Source organism: Carlito syrichta, unplaced genomic scaffold, assembly GCF_000164805.1.
Source record: "Carlito syrichta isolate Samal-C Ts95f unplaced genomic scaffold, Tarsius_syrichta-2.0.1 Scaffold315806, whole genome shotgun sequence".
In the NCBI taxonomy this organism is placed as follows: Eukaryota; Metazoa; Chordata; class Mammalia; order Primates; family Tarsiidae; genus Carlito; species Carlito syrichta.
In genome coordinates, this window is record NW_007259902.1 from 49,034 (window position 1) to 68,672 (window position 19,639).

General features: G+C 36.1%; 2 protein-coding genes across 2 annotated transcripts in view; both read left to right on the forward strand.

The window, feature by feature from the left end:
* RAD54B (RAD54 homolog B (S. cerevisiae)) overlaps window positions 1–19,639 on the forward strand; it is a 99,185-nt gene that overhangs the window by 25,071 nt on the left and 54,475 nt on the right.
* Window positions 8,109–13,305, forward strand: FSBP (fibrinogen silencer binding protein). Its single transcript, XM_008073292.2, has 2 exons — window positions 8,109–8,735; window positions 12,593–13,305. The coding sequence occupies exons 1-2, from the start codon at window positions 8,362–8,364 to the stop codon at window positions 13,116–13,118; spliced, it is 900 nt and encodes a 299-aa protein (XP_008071483.1). The 5' UTR covers window positions 8,109–8,361; the 3' UTR covers window positions 13,119–13,305.

A 19,639-nucleotide genomic window follows, 5' to 3' on the forward strand; every position in this document is an offset into this window, starting at 1 on the left:
TCGGAGCAGCCACTGCACTCCAGTCTGGGCGACAGAGTGAGACTCCAACTCAAAAAAAAAAAAAAAATTTATTTTTCCAACTTCTTCAACACATGCTGTTAAACCTTTTAGCATTTGCCTATTTACTGGAAGAAAAACTACTGTTATCTTTTAGTTTGTATTTCCCTAATTACTTGTGAAGCTGAGTTCTTTATATGTTGAACATTTATATATATATAAATTTTTTTTTTTTTGAATTGGAGTCTCACTCTGTCTCTCCCAGGCTGGAGGACAGCAGCATACTCATGGCCACCGCAGCCTCAACCTGCTGTGCTCAGGCTGGTCCTTCCACCTCAGCCTTCCAAGTAGCCAGAACTAAAGGCACGCACCACCATGCCTGTCTAATTTCTTTGATTTATTGTAGAGATAAAGTCTCGTCAAGTTGCCCAGGCTGGTCTTGAACCTGCGGACTCAGTCAATCCTCTCACCTCAGCCTCCCAAATTGCTGGTATTATAGGTGTGAGCCACCACGCCAAGCTAACATTTTTATTTTATTCATTAAATTCTGTTTGTATTCTACATCCATTTTTCTGGTGCATTTTTGTAAGCATACAGATTTATTTAATACTAAGTTTTGTGTGACATAGGAACCTTCATAAGTAAACAAAGACACAAATGGGTAAACAAAAAAAAATTTTTTTTATTTTTTGAGTTGGAGACTCACTCTGTCACCCAGACTGGAGTGCAGTGGCCGCTCCTGGCCACCGCAGCCTCGACCTGCTGGGCTCCGGCGATCCTTCCGCCTCAGCCTTCCAAGTAGCTGGAACTACAGGCGTGCGCTACCATGCCCGGCTAATTTTTTTATTTATTGTAGAGATGAGGTCTCGCCAAGTTGCCCAGGCAGGTTTCGAACCCGCAGGCTCAGGCAATCCACTCACCTCAGCCTCCCAAAGCGCGAGATTATAGGCTGAGCCACCTAGTCCGGCTTAAACAAATATTTTTTATTTTTAAAATTAATTTTTAATTGACACATTATAATTTTACATATTTTTGGGGTGCGTGTAATATTTTAATATATGCATACAATGATCAAATCTGGATGTTAACCAAAAAAAGTGACTGTTGTAAGTGTCTCAATTAGTAGAAGTGCTTGGGAAAAACACAAGTCACAGGAGCATTGGTGAGCTGTGCTTTCCAAAGAGGGTCTTGGGAACTCAGTATTTAAGGGGAAAGAATGAGCAGGAGGGGAAAAGGGAGTTGGGGTAGGCAGTAAGGCAAATGGTTACATTTTTGCAAGGTTCTAATTAGTGCTCAGTAAATCTATATTTACATAAGATAAGGTAAACAAGATAAGGAAAGAGTCAATTTTGCATCCATCTCAGGGAAGGCATAGGAGTGATTTCATGTCTTGTCCTTGTTCTGTACCTGAGAAGATAAGCTTGCATCAGTATTGTCAGTGTGAGATGAACAGAACTTGGTTTTAGAAGTTAAACTCAGGTTGCAGACCCAAGGTTACAGTTGACCTGTGCTGGTTTTATAAGGGAATATGTATCCTGAAAGATTTAGGGGCTGGCAAGTATTAGAGATTTGTGTGTCCTCTTCCCAATTTGGTTGTTAAGAAACAACATGGAGGTCAGTGGAGTGAAGCAGTTTTTTTGTTTTTGTTTTTTTTTAACTGTCCTTGCAAGAATGGGTGTCTCACAAGTGAGCAGGCTCGCTGGAGCCATTATAAACAAGATTTATATGCTCTAGGACGCAAGAACCCTCCTCTGCTTTCCCATTTGTTGAGCATTCCAGAGTTCACATTACTCTCCCGGATGTTGCCTATGAGGTACTACTGGTTGATTTCCAGAATTATAACAAAGTTGCCTCATTTACACATTCTATTTGCTGATTGGCTCATAGGACCTTTATTTAGATTGGATCCTGCCAGAATTCATAGCCCTCGAAAGTAAAAGATCCATGAAAAGAGAACAAAGAAGCTGGAAGTGGGTCAGTATAAGGGAGTGCAAGATATCTGAACATTAAACCCGTGAAAAGAGAACAAAGAAGCTGGAGGTGGATTAGTAAAGGGAGTGCAAGACATCAAAACATTAATCAGGCTCCAGTTTTGAAAATGAATCATTCTATTTCATACAGCAAGGAATTTTCTTGTGAGTAATTTATGAGGGAGGCCATCTGAAAGGGTATATGGCCTTTTGCCTTTGTGAGTACCTGGCTTATGTATAAGGTTATGATATTACAGGCTGTCAAATTACAACAGGTTGTTAAAATGGGAGTCATTTTATTGATGTCTGGGTGTGGGTTGCATTGATGTCATGGGTCCTTGACTTTGCCATGAGAAAGAATTCAAGAGCGAATCACAGAGAAAATCAAAGTGTAGTTTATTATAGAGTGGAAAGCATGTTCAAGAAATAACACAGGTGTTTTAGAGAGAAAGACATGCTTCTCTTTAACAAGAATCTTTATGCAAGTCTACAACAATGATTAAACAAACTATTCCTTAAGAATGGAGGGCTACAAATATCTGATCATGAGTTTTGATTACTGTTTCTCAACTTTTTTTTTTTTTTTGAATTGGAGTCTCACTCTGTTGCTCAGGCTGGAGTGCAGTGGCATGCTCCTGGCCACTGCAGCCTCGACCTGCAGGGCTCAGGCGATCCTTCCGCCTCAGCCTTCCAAGTAGCTGGAATTACAGGTGCGTGCTACCACGCCCAGCTAAGTCTCTCAACTTTTTGAACTTACATATGTCACAAAGACTCTAAAAAATGAAAAGTTACTGCCTAACTAGATCTGGGCTTTTCTTAGAACACCATGCCTCTTTGTTTTGGGTAATTCCTCATTGATTCTGTGATTTACTGCATTGGTGGTTCCACATTTCAACCTGCAAGGTGGTCAGATCTGATATGCCTGACTGGTCAGATATTGTGTACCAATAATAAAGGTGCCCGAGCATTTAACCACCCGGTTCCTCCGTTATCTAAATTAGATCTGCCTAAGAAAACTTGCCTAACTATGTCTGTTATGTGCTATGCCTGCCTCAGCCTGACTCAGTTCCTACGCTTAGCTTTTCTCCTTGGCATAACAAGTTTGGAGTCCTCAGATTTTATTTTATTTTACAAGGGTAATTGGGATATCCACTACGTCAAACATTTATCTTTATGTTGGAAACATTTCCGTTCTTCTCGCTTAATAACTAATATAGTTAATATTTTGAACTATACAATAAATTATTGTTCATTGTAGTCATTCTACTGTATTACCTCACACTGGATCTTATTCTTTATATCTCACTGCATTTTTGTGTTCATTAACCAGCCTCCCTTCATCTCTACCCCCTCTTCTCAGCCTCTGGTAACTACCAACCAACTTTTTTTTTTTTTTTTTTTGAGTTGGAGTCTCACTCTGTCACCCAGACTGGAGTGCAGTGGCCGCTCCCGGCCACTGGAGCCTCAACCTGCTGGGCTCTGGCGATCCTTCCGCCTCAGCCTTCCAAGTAGCTGGAACTACAGGCGCGCGCTACCCTGCCTAGCTAATTTTTGATTTATTGTAGAGATGAGGTCTCACCAAATTGCCCAGGCAGGTCTCGAACCCACGGGCTCAGGCAGTTCACTCACCTCAGCCTCCCAAGGCGTGGGATTACAGGCTGAGCCACTGAGCCTGGCTGAAGAGTTTCATTTTTTTTATGACAATAATATTCCATTGTGTACATGTACCTCATTTTCTTTACCCATTTATCCATTGATGGTCACTTAGGTTGAGTTTTTATAAAATGTTTTGCAAGCATTTTGTTTCAAAGAAAGATCTTGGATTGGAGTCAATACTATGTAGTATTGTGAAATATGTATTTGGTCTTTGACCCATTTTCTTGGCATACAACTCCTAAAATCCTTAGACCCTCCAAAGTGAGATTTCTTTGTGTGTGCTAATGGTTGATTGATGGCTGGCAGCCCCTAGGTAGTTTCAGGATGGGACTGGTCACCTGAAAGACTGTCCTGTGATTAGAGGGTTGGGACTTTTCGCCCCACACTCCCACCTCTGGGAAGGGGAGAGAAGCTGAATGTTAAATTAATCACTAGTGGCCAATGATTTAATCACTATGCCTATGTAATGAAGCTTCCATAAAAATCCAAAAAGCCTGGGTTCAGAGATAGCTGAACACGTGGAGGTTTCTGGAGGGTGGTGCCTGGGAAAAGTGTGAAAGCTTTGTGCCTCTTCCCTCATATCTCACCCTAGAATCTCTTACATCTGGCTGTTCACTTGTATCCTTTGTAATATCCTTTATAATAAACAGATAAACATGTTTCCTGAGTTCTGTGAGCCATTCCAGTGAATTAATTGAACTCAGAGAGGTGGTTGTAAGTACCCTTAACTTGAAACCGGTTTGTTGCTGGGCTCAGTGGCTCAACCTGTATTCCTGCGCTTTGGGAGGCTGAGATGAGTACATTGCCTGAGCCCACGGGTTCGAGACCTGCCTGGGCAACTTGGCGAGACCTCATCTCTACAATAAATCAAAAAATTAGCCGGGTGTGGTAGTGCGCGCCTGTAGTTCCAGCTACTTGGAAGGCTGAGGTGGAAGGATCGCCGAAGCCCAGCAGGTTGAGGCTGCGGTGGCTGGGAGTGTGCCTCTGCACTCCAGTCTGGGCAACAGAGTGAGACTCCAACTCAAAAAAAAAAAAAAAAGAAAAAGAAACTGGTTTGTCAGAAGTTCTGGAAGCCCAGACTTGCAACTGGGGGAGTGGGAAGTGGCAGTCAGATGGCTTTAGCCCTTAACTGGGATCTGACATTATCTCCTGGTAGATAGTATTGGAATTGAATTGGAGGGCACCCAGTTGGTTTCTGCTCCAGAATTGATTGCTTGCCTGGAATGTGGTGAGAAATGCTCACACAAGTCTTCTGTGTTGACTGTTGTGGTATGAGAGCAGAGGAAAACAATTTGAGTTTTTCACTGTCAGCACAATAATTCTTTACCAAACTCTCTATGATTAAACCAACAACCACTGGCAAAGAACAAAAAAAAAAAAAAAAAAGAAAAACTATTTCATTTCTTTTACCAGTTCCGTAAACTAGTAATGATTCATAGCATTTGCACACATATTCCTAATGTTTTTAACAGCTATATCCATGATGCTTTTTGATCCTGCTTAAGAAAGTTGAGCACAATATTTTCCACTAAATTCTGCATCAGTAGTATGCCTTCCTTTTTTTTTTTGAGCTGGAATCTCACTCTGTCGTCCAGGCTGGAGTGCGGTGGCATGCTCACGGCCACCCCAGCATTGACCCAGTTTGACCATTGTTTTTAAACTAGAAAGATAACTTAATTATAATAAAAGTACTAATGAATACTTGAATCAGTTGCAATTTGCACAGGGTATCACTAATTTGTGCCATCTGTATGAAATGTTCAAATAAATACATTACTATCTGCTTCTTTAATTTTAATGCTGCCTAGAGTACTCTATGGTAGGGATGTACTCTGATTTTAAGCAATACCCAGCAGTTATACTTTTACTTTGTTTCCAATACTATGCAACTACATAGAGTGCTTCATTGCTTCTATATGCATTTGAGTATTTTTCTTTCTTTCTTTTTTTTTTTTGAGTCAGAGTCTCACTTTGTTGCCCATACTGGAGGGCAGTGGCACGCTCATGGCCACTGCTGCCTTGACCCACTGGGCTCATGAGATCCTTGTGCCTCAGCCTTCCAAATGGTTGGAAATACAGGCGTGCGCCAACTCGCCCGGCTAAGTTTTTGACTTATTGTAGAGATGAGGTCTCATCAAGTTGCCCAAGCTGGTCTCAAATCCCTGGGTTTAGGCAATCCTCTTGCCTCTGCCTCCCACAGTACTGGGATTACAGACATGAGCCATCATGCCCAGCTGAGTATTTGTTTTTCTAAGGTAGATTCTGAGAAGTAAAATTACCATAATTTTAGATTTTTTACTAATGTAAAATATTAATAGATACTCCCAAATTACCATCCAAAATGCCGTTTTGCACTCCCTCAACAATATAGAATAGCTTTCCCTTGCATCCTTGACATTATCGGTCTTAAACAATTTTGCCAATATATAGATGAAATTCATTTTTAGTATATGTTTCCTTGGTAATTAGTGAGATTGAACTTTTTTCATATTTTTATTAGTATTTCATTTCTTAACACAATACCTTGTACTTCTGAAAATAACAAAATAATTATCTAAATAAAGTGTATACCATGTGTTCTTGCTTTCCTTGGTTTTCTTTTAGTGTTTTAAAAGCTCAGGAAAAGCTAGAATGACTGAATTCCCCTGGTCCAGTTGTTGTTGGGTAGGCCAGTTTTCAATTTGCTTCTGTATAGACAAGAATCATTTGCAATATTATGTTTTCTACAATTTACAGAGTTGCAAAACTCTTCAAAGACAGGGAGATGGTATGGCTATTATAGAATCAGACTACCCAGTAAAGTGTGCCAGACAGCACCTACCATTCCACAGAACACCCAGCAATCTTGCACTTTTTTTCGGACATATAATACATTTAAAGCTGTAAGGTTTGCCGAAAAGTAGCACACACTCTATGTTAAGGCAAAGGAGTTTATTAAAGTAAAACGCCTGGGCTGACACCAAAGTGGCATCAGCCCCAACTTGAAGCAGGGTCTTTTATATGAGAGTAGGGTAAAGGGGTCCAGAGTGGAAAATTTCTTGCAATCAGTTGAGCTTGGAGGTGGGAGAAGGGGCTCCGTGAGAAGTCGGTTGGGTCTTCCTTTCTTGTCTCTGTGAGCCAGCTCTGAGGTGGAGGGTAGAGGCTCCTTGGGAAGTTGTTTGGGTCTCCGTTCCCATCTCTGTGAGCCAACTTGGGGGGGGCGGTTAGAGAGAGCCTTCCTGTTTTGCAACGTTAAGACAGACTTGAGGGGCAGTTACAGCAGGGCCTTCCTGTTTTGTAATGTTAAGACAGGCTTGAGGGGCAGTTTCCTGTATCGATTAGTGGGGAGAGGTTGGGGAAGGATGAGTGGGAATTGTAGCTCCCTTACAAAAGCTTCTAGCACAATTGGCTTATAGTGAGAAATGAGTGATTTTAATTTATTAAATTTATTATTAAATTAAATTTAAGTCAAATTAGTTTCTCTATTGAATGAAAAAGTAATTGAGAATTTATAGCATTTCTGTGGAACTACAGTTTCCTGGATGGGGCTGTATCTAGATTAACCTTTGATTTCCTTGGGTTTTACACAATGCTTAGGAGCATTTTTAGGTGTTCAGTAATTGTTTGATTGAATGGAACTGTGTTCAAGTATGTTCTAATTCCTTCCCTTTTCTGAAGAAACATGTATATCGTGAGAAAATAGGCTTGTTTGACATATTATTATTTATCATCTACTTTCAGATTGGGATTAGAAAATATATTCTAAGCTTGGAAACTGGTGGCTTTGAAAATGGCTAGACTTGCTGTTTTCTTTCATAGCCCAAATTGTGTGAATATAGCTAAATAAAAAATTCTGCTCTATTATAATAGCAAATGCGATTTTGTGTATGAAGTCTTAAGTCGTGATTATGCTGTTTTTCACCATGAATAATGATTTTTTTTTTACACATGATAAAGCAGGCTAGCATATTCATATATATTACAGCTAGAATAGTCTGTTGCTTTAAAAATAAAAATTTTAGCTACCTTTTAGATTTAGTGTTCAACAAAGATTTCTTCATAAATAACTGAAAAAATATGCAGGGGCTAATGTAGACTGTAAAATGAAGGGGAAGCTTAGCTTTACTATGGAGTCTGAGTTTGGGTGTAACCTAACTAGCTAGAGGATATGCAATTTCTGATTGACAGCAGGACCAGCATTATGCAGATTTTGTAAGGGAGAACACAGCTTGAAAACAGTGATGAGGGGCTCTGTTAGGAATCACTCCATTCACCACTCATATCTTTTAGTTTTCTGTCTACTGGATTTGTAAACAAATAGAACAAAACAGTTCCTCTTTTGTTTTTATTAAAGTGATACTGCAATGCAGTTTCAGTCTATCAGCTAGGCATACATGTGTGGAAATTCAATATTCTCACTAAATTAGCTAATTTTTAGCTGTGTTTCATGGTTATCTCTAGACCTTTGTGTATTAAATCCTATCTCGGGCTGTTCTCTTTATACACAAGTGTGTTTTGCTTGTGCCTTCCTGTCTTCTTCAGTGAGAAGCTTTATGTAGGTCAGGCTTGGCTTAAGCAGATTTCCTGAACCTGCGTCAGCTTAAGCTGGAGGAATTTTAATAAACCCTCCCCTGTAGGCGTGGGCCTAAATGAGGCTAGCCTAGTTAAGCCTGATCTTTTTCTGTTTGTGAAAAGAGCTGAGCAGAGCTGAAGGCTGCATGGTGGTTTCAGAAACTGCCTACTTAATTTGAAAAGAACAATGGTAGGAAAGGCTAGATCTTCCAATTTTACCTTATCTGAAAAGCTTGATTTGCTAAAGCTTGTGAAGCCATATGTGAAAATCCTCGAAGAACACACTAATAAACATTCAGTGATAGTGGAAAAGAATAGATGTTGGGATATCATAGCAGTTAACTATAATGCAATTGGAGTAGACCGCCCTCCTCGAACAGCGCAGGGCCTACGTACCCTTTACAAAAGGCTCAAAGAATATGCCAAACAGGAGCTATTGCAGCAAAAAGAGACCCAATCAGATTTTAAAAGCAATATTTCTGAGCCAACCAAGAAAGTTATGGAGATGATTCCCCAGATTTCCAGTTTTTGCCTGATAAGAGACAGGAACCACATACAAAGGTAAGCTTTATTTTATTTTGTTTTGGAAAATTATGGCGCCTCCTATCTATTGGGCTTTGGCTTAGTTGTGATAGAGATATGCATAGTAAGCATCCCCACAACGGGAGCAATGAATAGTGTCTTTGTTTTGCATTCTTAAAAAAAAGAAAAGTGAGGCTATAAGGAATTTTTCTGCTGCATTTGATTTAAGCTACTTTTTACTGCCTTCCCCTCCCCATTTTCCCTCTTGTAGTTTCTAAAAGTAAAGGTTAGGGAGGAATAAATGGGATGAAATTTGTGACATCACTTCATAAACTTTTTGAGCTTTAAAATTAAATTATTTAATTTGTTTCTCAGAGATACTTTTTTCCTTATTTAAGACTACATTTCATTGAAATCTTCAATTTTAAGTAAAATTTGTATAAAGTTAGCAGTTTCTGGAGAAATAGAATCTTTGCTTTTTTATGTATTGTCACTGTCTGCACTTACTGAATATACACTGAACTATTAAATAGAACTAAAATCTATAATTGAGTAAACTTATTAATAAATGATTGCTATATGAAGGCAGTTTCAATTATTTTTCTACCACATTTAAAATAAATAAGATGAACACAACTAAAGGAAATTAGTGCCTAATTAGGGATTCCAATTACTTAAGAAAATTAAAAGTTTTTGTTGTTTTTATTCATTAATGATCTGGTTTCACTTTGATCTTGGGTCATACAAGTAGTAGTAAGCTTTCTCTTACTGCTTTGCAAGGATATCAAACTATGAAGTTTAATATACCCATAAAAACAACTGGGTTCTTTTAGGGTTAGAAACAGTTTTTTTGGTTAAATTTGTGCTTTATATAGCTATTTGCCTGGGAATCTTTAAAACTATTATCTTGCCACTAATTCAGATTGTAACCCTTGGCAAAAGACAAAAATGGCAGCTACATTCTTCTTTTGAGCCATTTAAAGTAATTTAAGCAAATTGTAAACTCCTTGTTAGTTGAAGGGCCTTTCAAACAAAGCTTTTCACAGTGTGCTTTTCTTTTGGTGGAAAAGGCATTATACAAGCAAACTATTGATTACCTGTGAAATCCCTTTGAAATTAGGAGAGAAGCAGAAAAAAACCAAAAAAGTTTTTAGCCATACATATGTTATTTTGATAATTTAAAAGGAAAATATTTTTGAGCCTAGCTTCTTACCATGTCCAGCTTGCTTATTTCTACTTGATAACACGGTTTAAAAAAAAAAATACATATATATATATATGTATATATCACCAGTGGGAATCCAGGACATGGATGCACAGTGGATTAATTTTTGGGGGCACTGGTTAAAATGTTCACTGTGATGACAAATGATTAAATTTCTATATGCTGGATATCCAAAAAACTCCCTAGTAAAATTGTTTTATGCTGTGCTACTTATTCAGAATTTTCTCCCCCTTGAACCATGGAGAAGCATTTTTTGCATTACAAGTATAAAATTATACCTTTTGGGTATTAAGTATATGTTTTTATAATTTGAAAACTACATGTAGAAACTAATTTTAGTTAGTTGCATCTTTTAAAAATACAGTGATTATAGAAGAGAAATAATATATAAACATACAAATATCTGGTTACATTTTGACCATTTGTGTGTGAATACATATAACAGACACACACAAAATCTTTTGGGACACCAATATTTCTTGGATCAAGATGAGTTAATTGATTTATACGTTTCTATATCTACTGTTTAAATAATACTAAATTTCTGAATTTTAAAGGGAAGAGTATAAGAAACATGCCACTTAAATTCTTATGTCAGTGTGTCTACATTGACGTTTCCTCTATATTAGCTTACTCATTTTGTATATTTATGTATTTAGTGTGCTTGTACTTATATTATATTGAATCTTAGTGGTCTCAGAAGTTTACAATTATTCTATAATCTTAATTATGCTTCTACATAGATATACCTGTTAATCTCACCAAATTCTTCCTTCTTAATAGGAGAATATTAGTGTTTATATTATTTAATATATTTAAAAGTATATGCCTATTTTGTAAGGCTATTTATTTCTGCAACTCACATTGATCTATGTCTTTATTTTCACCTCTCCCTAATATCAGGTTTTACTTTGAATATTTGTAAACTAGTTGATCCTTAAAGTTCAGATTCATAAATTTTAAAAGTCCTTCTCTAGCATTGTGACCTCTAAAGCTTTTCCCCGTTTTTACTTACATTATGCCTTATTTGTTATGTTTTTACTAAAATGGAATGGAATATTCCAGATATAAGGCTATTTTTAAATTGCTTGGGAGCATAATGTCTACTTTTATGCTCTATTATACATGCTAATTTGGAATAGTAATTAAGTGGATTTTTCAAAACTTACTATTCATATGTAGTTTTAACCTTTTCTATTCCAGATTTTAGCAGACATGGTTATAGAAGCTGATCTTGCTAATTTGAATTATAGTTATAATATATTGTTTTGTTTTTGGAAATCATAAAATGACCAAAAAAAGGACAAGAACAAAAATGAGGGCATCGATGTAATCTACAGATAGTTTTATTTATTATATGCTATATATATATGAATTAATTTTACCTCTTAGATAAATACTGCATATTCCTGACAATTTAATGCCATGATTAAGTGACATATGGAGAGTCTTAATTTTTTTCCATACACACTACTTGAACTTGATCTAGCATTTTAATAATCCATGTAGAATGTATCTTAACTGTTACTTATTTGTCATTTGTAAAATGTTCACTAAGTAATGTTTAATAAAATATTTTCATTAATGTTATAATAATAATCTTTCTCCTATAACTTTTATTTTTATGTTAGAAGCATAATTTTAAAAAAATCTCAAGAAGCACATATTCCTAACTAACAGCTTCATGTTATACGTGAAATTAGTTTTAACAAACAGAATTTTAAGATGCATTGTATTTATAATGTCATACCAAATATTGTTATGTTGAAGTTTAACTTATGCTAAAACTGTAGTTGCCCTTACTAGAAATGCATATTTTGTGGAAATTAATGTGTAAATTTAATAAATCTTTATATATCTGTATAGGCCATTAAAAACATTCATTAAAATCATTTTATTTGTTTATTCAATCATTCAACGTATAATCAGTACCTACTAGGTTCTAAGTACTGTATTATGCTAGGTACTGTATTATGGTAAGTACTGTATTATGCTAGGTACCTGACCAATGGTTGAAAGACTTAAAGACCAACTGAGTCTTTAGTAGTTCAGGACAGGTAAAAGGGCAATGCCATTGCATCTGAAATGGGATAGTTGGGATAACCTCTGATAATTGGGCATATTCCAAGTCCATACAGAATTTTTATTTTTATTTTTGGGGCAAATACAGAAGTCAGTACCTCCTATAGGTGGTCTTCCACTACCCTCTTAAAAGTTACGGACCTTGATGATTTTTAAATCAGTCCAGGAAAGCCAAAGCAGGAGGCCTAGAGCTAAGGCATAGGGAATAACAAGACTGAGAATTCATTGAATGGCTTTACACCATTTGAGAACCTTGGAATTGTAGGGACTATTGATGTGCATTTGAGAGCATTAACAATGACTTTTTAAAAAATTTACTTCATTAGACTTGTGCAATATTTGTAATTTTCTACTTCTTTAAGAGCTAATTTTAAAGTTAAGGATGGGGGAGACCTGTTTGTATATATTGTGGAAATTCCAGTCTTAGTCGCTTTAATTTGTTATTCCAAGTGTTAAAAATTTTTGGTTTCATAACTTTCTTTATACTTTTAAAGCTTTATAATTGAATGTATATGAAATTATGCTATAAAGATACTCTTGTCTTCATTTGATAATGCTTCATTTGATAATGCTTTTTTGTGTGCTATAGTGCAAACTTGGATGAGGAGGCACAGGCTGGTACCAGTTCACTACAGGTAATGTTGGATCAACATCCTGTTGCTATTACAGTAGAGGTGAAGCAAGAAGAAGACATTAAACCACCTCCTCCACTGCTCTTAAATTCGCAACAGAGTGATACTTTAGAGCAAAGAGAAGAACATGAATTAGTACATGTTATGGAAAGATCATTGTCACCTTCACTTTCCTCTATTGATATGAGAATGACATCGTCTCCATCTTCTATTCCAAGGAGAGATGATTTTTTTCGGCATGAGAGTGGAGAACACTTTAGGTCACTGTTAGGGTATGATCCTCAGATCCTGCAAATGTTGAAAGAGGAGCATCAAATAATTTTAGAAAATCAAAAAAATTTTGGATTATATGTTCAGGAGAAGAGGGATGGATTGAAAAGAAGGCAGCAGCTAGAGGAAGAGCTACTCAGAGCAAAAATTGAAGTGGAGAAGCTGAAAGCAATTCGCTTACGGCATGATCTGCCTGAATATAGTAGTCTCTAAGATTCATTTTTTCAGTCTTGCAGTTTGATAATTTTGATTTTGGCCAAACTACTTTAGGACTATCCTGATGCAGAATATATGTTCTTGAAAAATGTTGTTAATCTCTGTTTTGGAAAAACTTTTCTGACATGATTTTCTAATTATTTCATTATCTTTAGAGATACTAAAATTTACTGATAGGTTAGCATGGTTATATTTTTCATATTCTTCTCCCACTCTTTTTCTAAGTTTAACTGTTGGCCTTACAAAAGATCTTTTATTTTGATCATTAAGATATACACAAATAGGCTGAACATGGTGGCTCATGCTGTAATCCCAGGATTTTGGAAAGCTGAAGCAAGATAATTGCTTGAGCCCAGGAGTTTGAGACCAGCCTGGGCAACACAATGAGACTTCATTTCTACAAAAAAATAAAAATAAAAAAATTAGCTGGGTGTGGTGGTGAGCCTGTAGTCCCAGCTACTCCGGAAGCTGAGGCGGAAGGATTGAGCCCAGGAAGAGGAGGCTGTGGTGAGCCATCGTTGCATGCTGCACTCCAGTCTGGGCAACAGACTGAGATCTTGGCTCAAAAAAAAAAAAAAAAAAAAAAAAAAAGATATACACAAATACGTATATAAATACATCCATATTATTTAAAAGTTGCATCTTCAACATTTTTAGTTAGAACTTTGAAAGTTGTAAAGGTTTTTAAGTCAAAGTTAGAAGCTATACCAATCTAATAACAAGAAGCTTGTCTGTATGACATTGGTTTTATACTTTCATCTTTTGAAGGAGAAAGTCCTAGGATTTTTGAAATGGAATATATTTGGACATCACTTCTTCTCACCTCTGAAGTTTAGAGGTAATGAAACTGAGGTCCAGGGAGAACTCAATGACAACCAAGCTATTTATGGCAGAGCAAGGACCAGCACTCAAATTTTGTGTGTAATTTTTTTCTACCTACTATTCTATAGAAATAAACATCCACAAACATATTCTCCAGATTTAGATACTAGAAGTATTTATTTAATTAAACTTGCTTTTAAAAATTGTTAGGTTATAAAATCAGGAGAATTGTATGAATTATCCCATTCGCCCCTCTTTTTTGTCCCCCAAAATAACATATGGTATTCCACTGGTGCTATTATATATTTTGGCTATGTGATTTAAAGACATTCCTTAATTCATTTTAAATGTCTTATTTTGAGAAACTATTTCTTTCACAGTAAAAAGCAAAGTGAACAGAATAAAAATTTTATTTAGAATAAGAATAGCAAAAAAATTATGTTTATACTTTATGATATATTCTGTAGTCTTTTTTGTAAATGTTGTTATATTTTAGTCTTTGTGGAAATAAAACTTGATTCTTAAAGAACACATATTAAATTTATGTTAACTCTTTAACATTCATATTATATAAGAATTTCTATTTTTTACTTGGGTTTTGTTGAGAAAGGATTTTTAAGATAAGTTTTATAATGGGGAAGGTAGAATTCAGGAGAATAGGTGTTTGAAGTCAGAGGGAGCAGTTGTAAAAAAGTCACAGTATAAGAAAAAGTGGATCCAGTGTATAAGCACAAATGCAGTGCCAAGCAGGTGATTTTAAGTGAGTATAGAGAGTCGATTTGGGTTGTGGTAGGTAGCCTGGACTAGGAAGGGCATCTCCCTGGACTAAATAGAGTAGCTGCTGCTTAGCTCCAGTAGAATTTATACATGCAGGAAAAAGTCAGACATCTGCATTTTTTATGTGAAATTTTCCAATTTTAAAATGTTTGCAAATGATTAAAAATGTTTTTAAAACACTATGCATACAACATGCGAGCGAGTCTCACTGAGCCACTGGGTTTCCACTTTGTGGCCTTGGAGTAGAGCAGTGGTTCCCCAAATATGTGTCCTGACCAGCAGCAAACTCAGCATCACTTGAGAACTTGTTAGAAATGTAAATCCACTGAAACTGAATCAGAAACTCTGGGTGTAGGGTTAGTAATTCCTCTGGAACTGATGATCCAAGCTAAAGCATGACAACCAGTGAAATAGAGTATTTTGGAACCTTGTTTGGTGCCTAAATCATACTAGATTCTTTTTTCTTTTTCTTTTTTTTGAGTTGAAATCGCACTCTGTCACCCAGGCTATAGTGCAGTGGCAAGCAACCTTGACCTGCTGGACTCAGGTGATAATTCCACTTCAGCCTTCCAAGTAACTGGAACCATAGGCGCATACCACTGCACCCAGATAATTTCTTTTTAAAATTTTTTTATTGTAGAGACGAGGTCTCACCAAGTTGCCCAGACTGGTCTGGAACACCTGGTCTCAGGCAATCCTCTTACCTCTGCTTCCCAAAGTGCTGGGATTACAAGCATAAGCCACTGCGCCTGGCTCATACTACATTCTTAAACATGTTTGCAAAGAGTATTTGAAGGTGAACTTGAGGGCTATCAATTTGGATGATGGTTGGTACCAGATTATGGATCACATAAAATACTGTTTTAAACCTATTGTACAGCGAGAAGCCATTGAAGGTTTTGAATTAGAGGACTGATGTGATTAGAGCTGTGATTTAGGAAGAGTAGCATTTAGGAGTAGGCATTGGAGCGAGAAGAAATTAAACTAGAAATTTAGGTTATAGTTATAGAAATAGAAAAAAATAAACATAAAAAGAACACTTGTACTATTTTAGCATGTTGACTACTTAATTTCATTGGCTGAATTTAAAAGAAGGCATTTTATACCTGGTAGTAGAGTTAAATTTTTTATTATAAAAAGTCTTGAATATATAATATGATACATCCTTTTGACAATTTTATCTTCTTTTTAATCTTTGTTATGACTTTGAGTCTAATGAATCTTATAATTCTAATTTGAAATGATTTTAATAGAATTCTAATATATCTTTGCAGTAGTTAACTTTATTTTTTGAAATTATTGCAAGCAAATTAATATGAGATGTAATTCATATAACACTTCCAGCATGCTACTACTCAGAATTGATAATGAATGTTCAATTTGAAAGTTGGTTTTGTACAGCAAATTAGTTTTTCCAAGTGTGTTCTGTGGACCATTAATTCTACAAGTTGTTTCTATAAAAGAGATCTGTGTTCAAAAAAGTGCAATATACTTCTTTTTTTGGTGGTTTGTTTCTAACATCAGTGTGAAAGGTAAAAATTATGTATATAAAAATTGCCTTTGGAAAATTTTTTGTTAACCATAAAGTAGTATAAACATGGTCTGCTATAATCATTTTTCTCCAGCATTGTTCAAGATTGTCATTTTTTGGTTGTGTCAGATGACACAGTTCATTAGCATTTAGGGACTGTGTAAAATAAGAAACTCATTTTGATGTATTTTTAAACACCAGAATCTCACTCATTGCAGTAAGTTTACTGTAGCAGTTTTTGAGTCAATCTTTTTAATTTTCATTTTCAAAAGTTTAAATGCATGTAATTTTGCTAAATGTCTGCTTCTCCCCATATAACCATGATTAGTGTAGTACAGTTTATGAGAATTTCTGTATAAAGAAGATATTTAAGCTGGGCTCGGTGGCTCAGCCTGTAATTCCAGCGCTTTGGGAGGCTGAGGTGAGTGGATTGCCTGAGCCCGCGGGTTCAAGACACACTTAGGCAACTTGGCGAGACTTCATCTCTACAATAAATAAAAAATTAGCCGGGCGTGGTAGCATGCACCTGTAGTTCCAGCTACTTGGAAGGCTGAGGTGGAAGCTACTTGGAAGGCTGAGGTGGAAGAACTGCACTCCAGTCTGGGTGACGGAGTGAGACTCCAACTCAAAAAAAAAAAAAAAAGATTATTTGGGTGATCATTGAACCCTTTTTAGAAGCTATTTATTATCTCTCAGTGTATGTTCAGAAAATTGGAAGCTAAACCTTTTTTTTTTCTTTTTGATATTGAGTCTTACTAACATTAACAATTTTTACTGAGGACAAGTTTCGCTAGGGAAATGTATAGGGAGAAATTCTGCTAGTATTAATGGGTTTTACAGTCGGCCCTACATCTGCAGGTTCCACATCTGTGGATTCAGCCAACTGCATATGGAAAATAATTCGACAAAAAGCAATAACACACAATTAAAAATAAAAATTTAAAACTATGGCAACATTTATATGATATTTACAGTATATTAGGTATTATAAGTAATCTAGAGATGATTTAACGTATACAGGAGGATATGTGTAGGTTGTATGCAAATATACCATTTTATATAAGGGACTTGAGTATCCGTGGATTTTGGTTGAGGGAGGTGTCCTGGAATCAGTCCCTCTTGAATACTGAGGGACAGTGGTACACTGAAACCCCTAGACATCCTGCATATCATAGAGAACTATAAGGGCCGTGAGCTTTACCTACAAAATGTAGTGCTAGAAAAATAGAAGAGTAATTTTATTTTAAAATGTAGTCTTGATTCTGTAGAAATATGTTAAATTTGAAAACTAAGTGATTAGATTATTTCATTCAATACATTAGTAATTTAGATAGTGGATAGAAAATTTTTGCCACCTTCTTATCTTTTTCTTATCCATATAAACTTAAATGGATATGTTGTAACAACTTATATATTGCAACTTATGATTTTCTAAACTAGATACTTTATAATGGCAATCTGAGAAAAGTTAATAAGACTTATTTCTAACAAATGCCAGATTTCTTAAAATAGTCAAATTAAGTATTTTTCTTCTTTTGGTATGATGAGACATCAATTTCGTGTTATTTTATTTTTAAAGGACTCTATCCTGTTCTATCTTATCTTATGTGAAAATGTTAAGATACGAGTTTTTTTATGTGCCTTCTTTTAGAGTAATGTCAACTTTTAAATAGACATGTTTAAATAACTTAGAGTATAATAAATTGTATTTAATCTATACTGTAGATGGTGGTTAAATGCTTTGTTAATACATGTTCTTTTAAATATGTGATAATACATTGTTCTGATTTGTATACTTTTTTGTGTGCCATAGACAAATAACTCAGTACTTGTAGAGGTGAAAATTTTTTAATGAGGCATAATTGAAATAAATTTATTTAGGTGATATGTTATATGCCAAATGTACCATATCTAAATATCATAATTTCTTTTATCAACTGTCAGGATCTACACATTCTCAAAATCAAATAATTGATGATGAATTTGATTGTAAATACTTAAAAATAATTAGATGAAATATAGTTGCATACTTAAATACAAAAGCATAAGTTCTTACCCAGGTGCGGTGACTCACTCCTATAACCCCAGCACTTGGGGAGGCGGAAGCAAGAGGATTGCATGAGTCAAAGGGTTTGAGACTAGCCCAGGCAAGACCTCATCTCTACAATAAATTAAAAAAAAAATTAACTGGACAAAGTCTTTATAATAAATTTAAGAACAGTAGCTGGACGTGATGGCACATGCTTGTGGTCCCAGCTACTTGGAAGGCTGAGGTGAAAGGATCACCTGAACCCAGCAGGTCAAGGCTGTGGGTAGCAGTGAGTGTGCCATTGTCCTCCAACCTGGGCGATAGAGCGAGACTCTGACTCAATAAAACAAAGACAAGTAAACATATCAACAAGCATAAGTTCTTAAAATATGCAACCTAGCCAGGCTCGGTGGCTCAGCCTGTAATCCTGCGCCTTTGGGAGACTGAGGTGAGTGGATTGCCTGAGCCTGCGGGTTCGAGACCCACCTGGGCAGGCGAGACCTCATCTCTACAATAAATCAAAAAATTAGCCGGGCGTGGTAGCGCACGTCTGTAGTTCCAACTACATGGAAGCCTGAGGCGGAAGGATCGCCGGAGCCCAGCAGGTCAAGGCTGCGGTGGCCGGGAGCGGCCACTGTACTCCAGTCTGGGCGACAGAGTGAGACTCCAACTCAAAAAAAAAAAAAAAAAAAATGCAACCTAATTAAACATTGTCTTGCTAAATCTTTATGTATGATTTTGAGAAATTGTTCAATATATTTTTATATCTTTTAAATTGATTAAAACTACTAGTAGTAGTAATTTGAATATATTATTTACTTCTAGATTTCAACTGCTTTGTAAATAGTGAAAAGCAGCTATAAATGAATAAAAAAATAATAATACTCATGTCAGCCCTAACAACTTAAATTGAAATGGATGTATCATTAAAATTACTTTGTTAGTAGATCTTTGTGTTTTAAAATTATGTGTGAATTCATTCTGTTACAAAGATTTTTTTCCCCACAACATCCTAAGAAACTTTTCAAATATACAGAAAAAGTTGAAAAAAGTTATAGGAAGTATTCCTATATCTCCCACCTAGATTCTGCAATTAATGTTTTGCTATATTTCCTTTTCACATTTATCCATCTATCCATCCATCAATTCATTTTTTTAAGAAAAATGTTACTTCAAAACAAATTGTAGCCGGGCTCGGTGGCTCAGCCTGTAATCCCCCGCCTTTGGGAGGCTGAGGTGAGTGGATTGCCTGAGCCCGCGGGTTCGAGACCTGCCTGAGCAGGCGAGACCTCATCTCTACAATAAATCAAAAAAATTAACCGGGTGTGGTAGTGTGCATCTGTAGTTCCAGCTACTTGA

Bases quoted from the DNA above. Each gene is read 5' to 3' on its own strand.
- FSBP (XM_008073292.2), top strand. From the start codon at position 8,362: ATGGTAGGAAAGGCTAGATCTTCCAATTTTACCTTATCTGAAAAGCTT. The intron at 8,736-12,592 runs GTAAGCTTTATT...TGTGTGCTATAG, and splicing joins GACAGGAACCACATACAAAG to TGCAAACTTGGATGAGGAGG.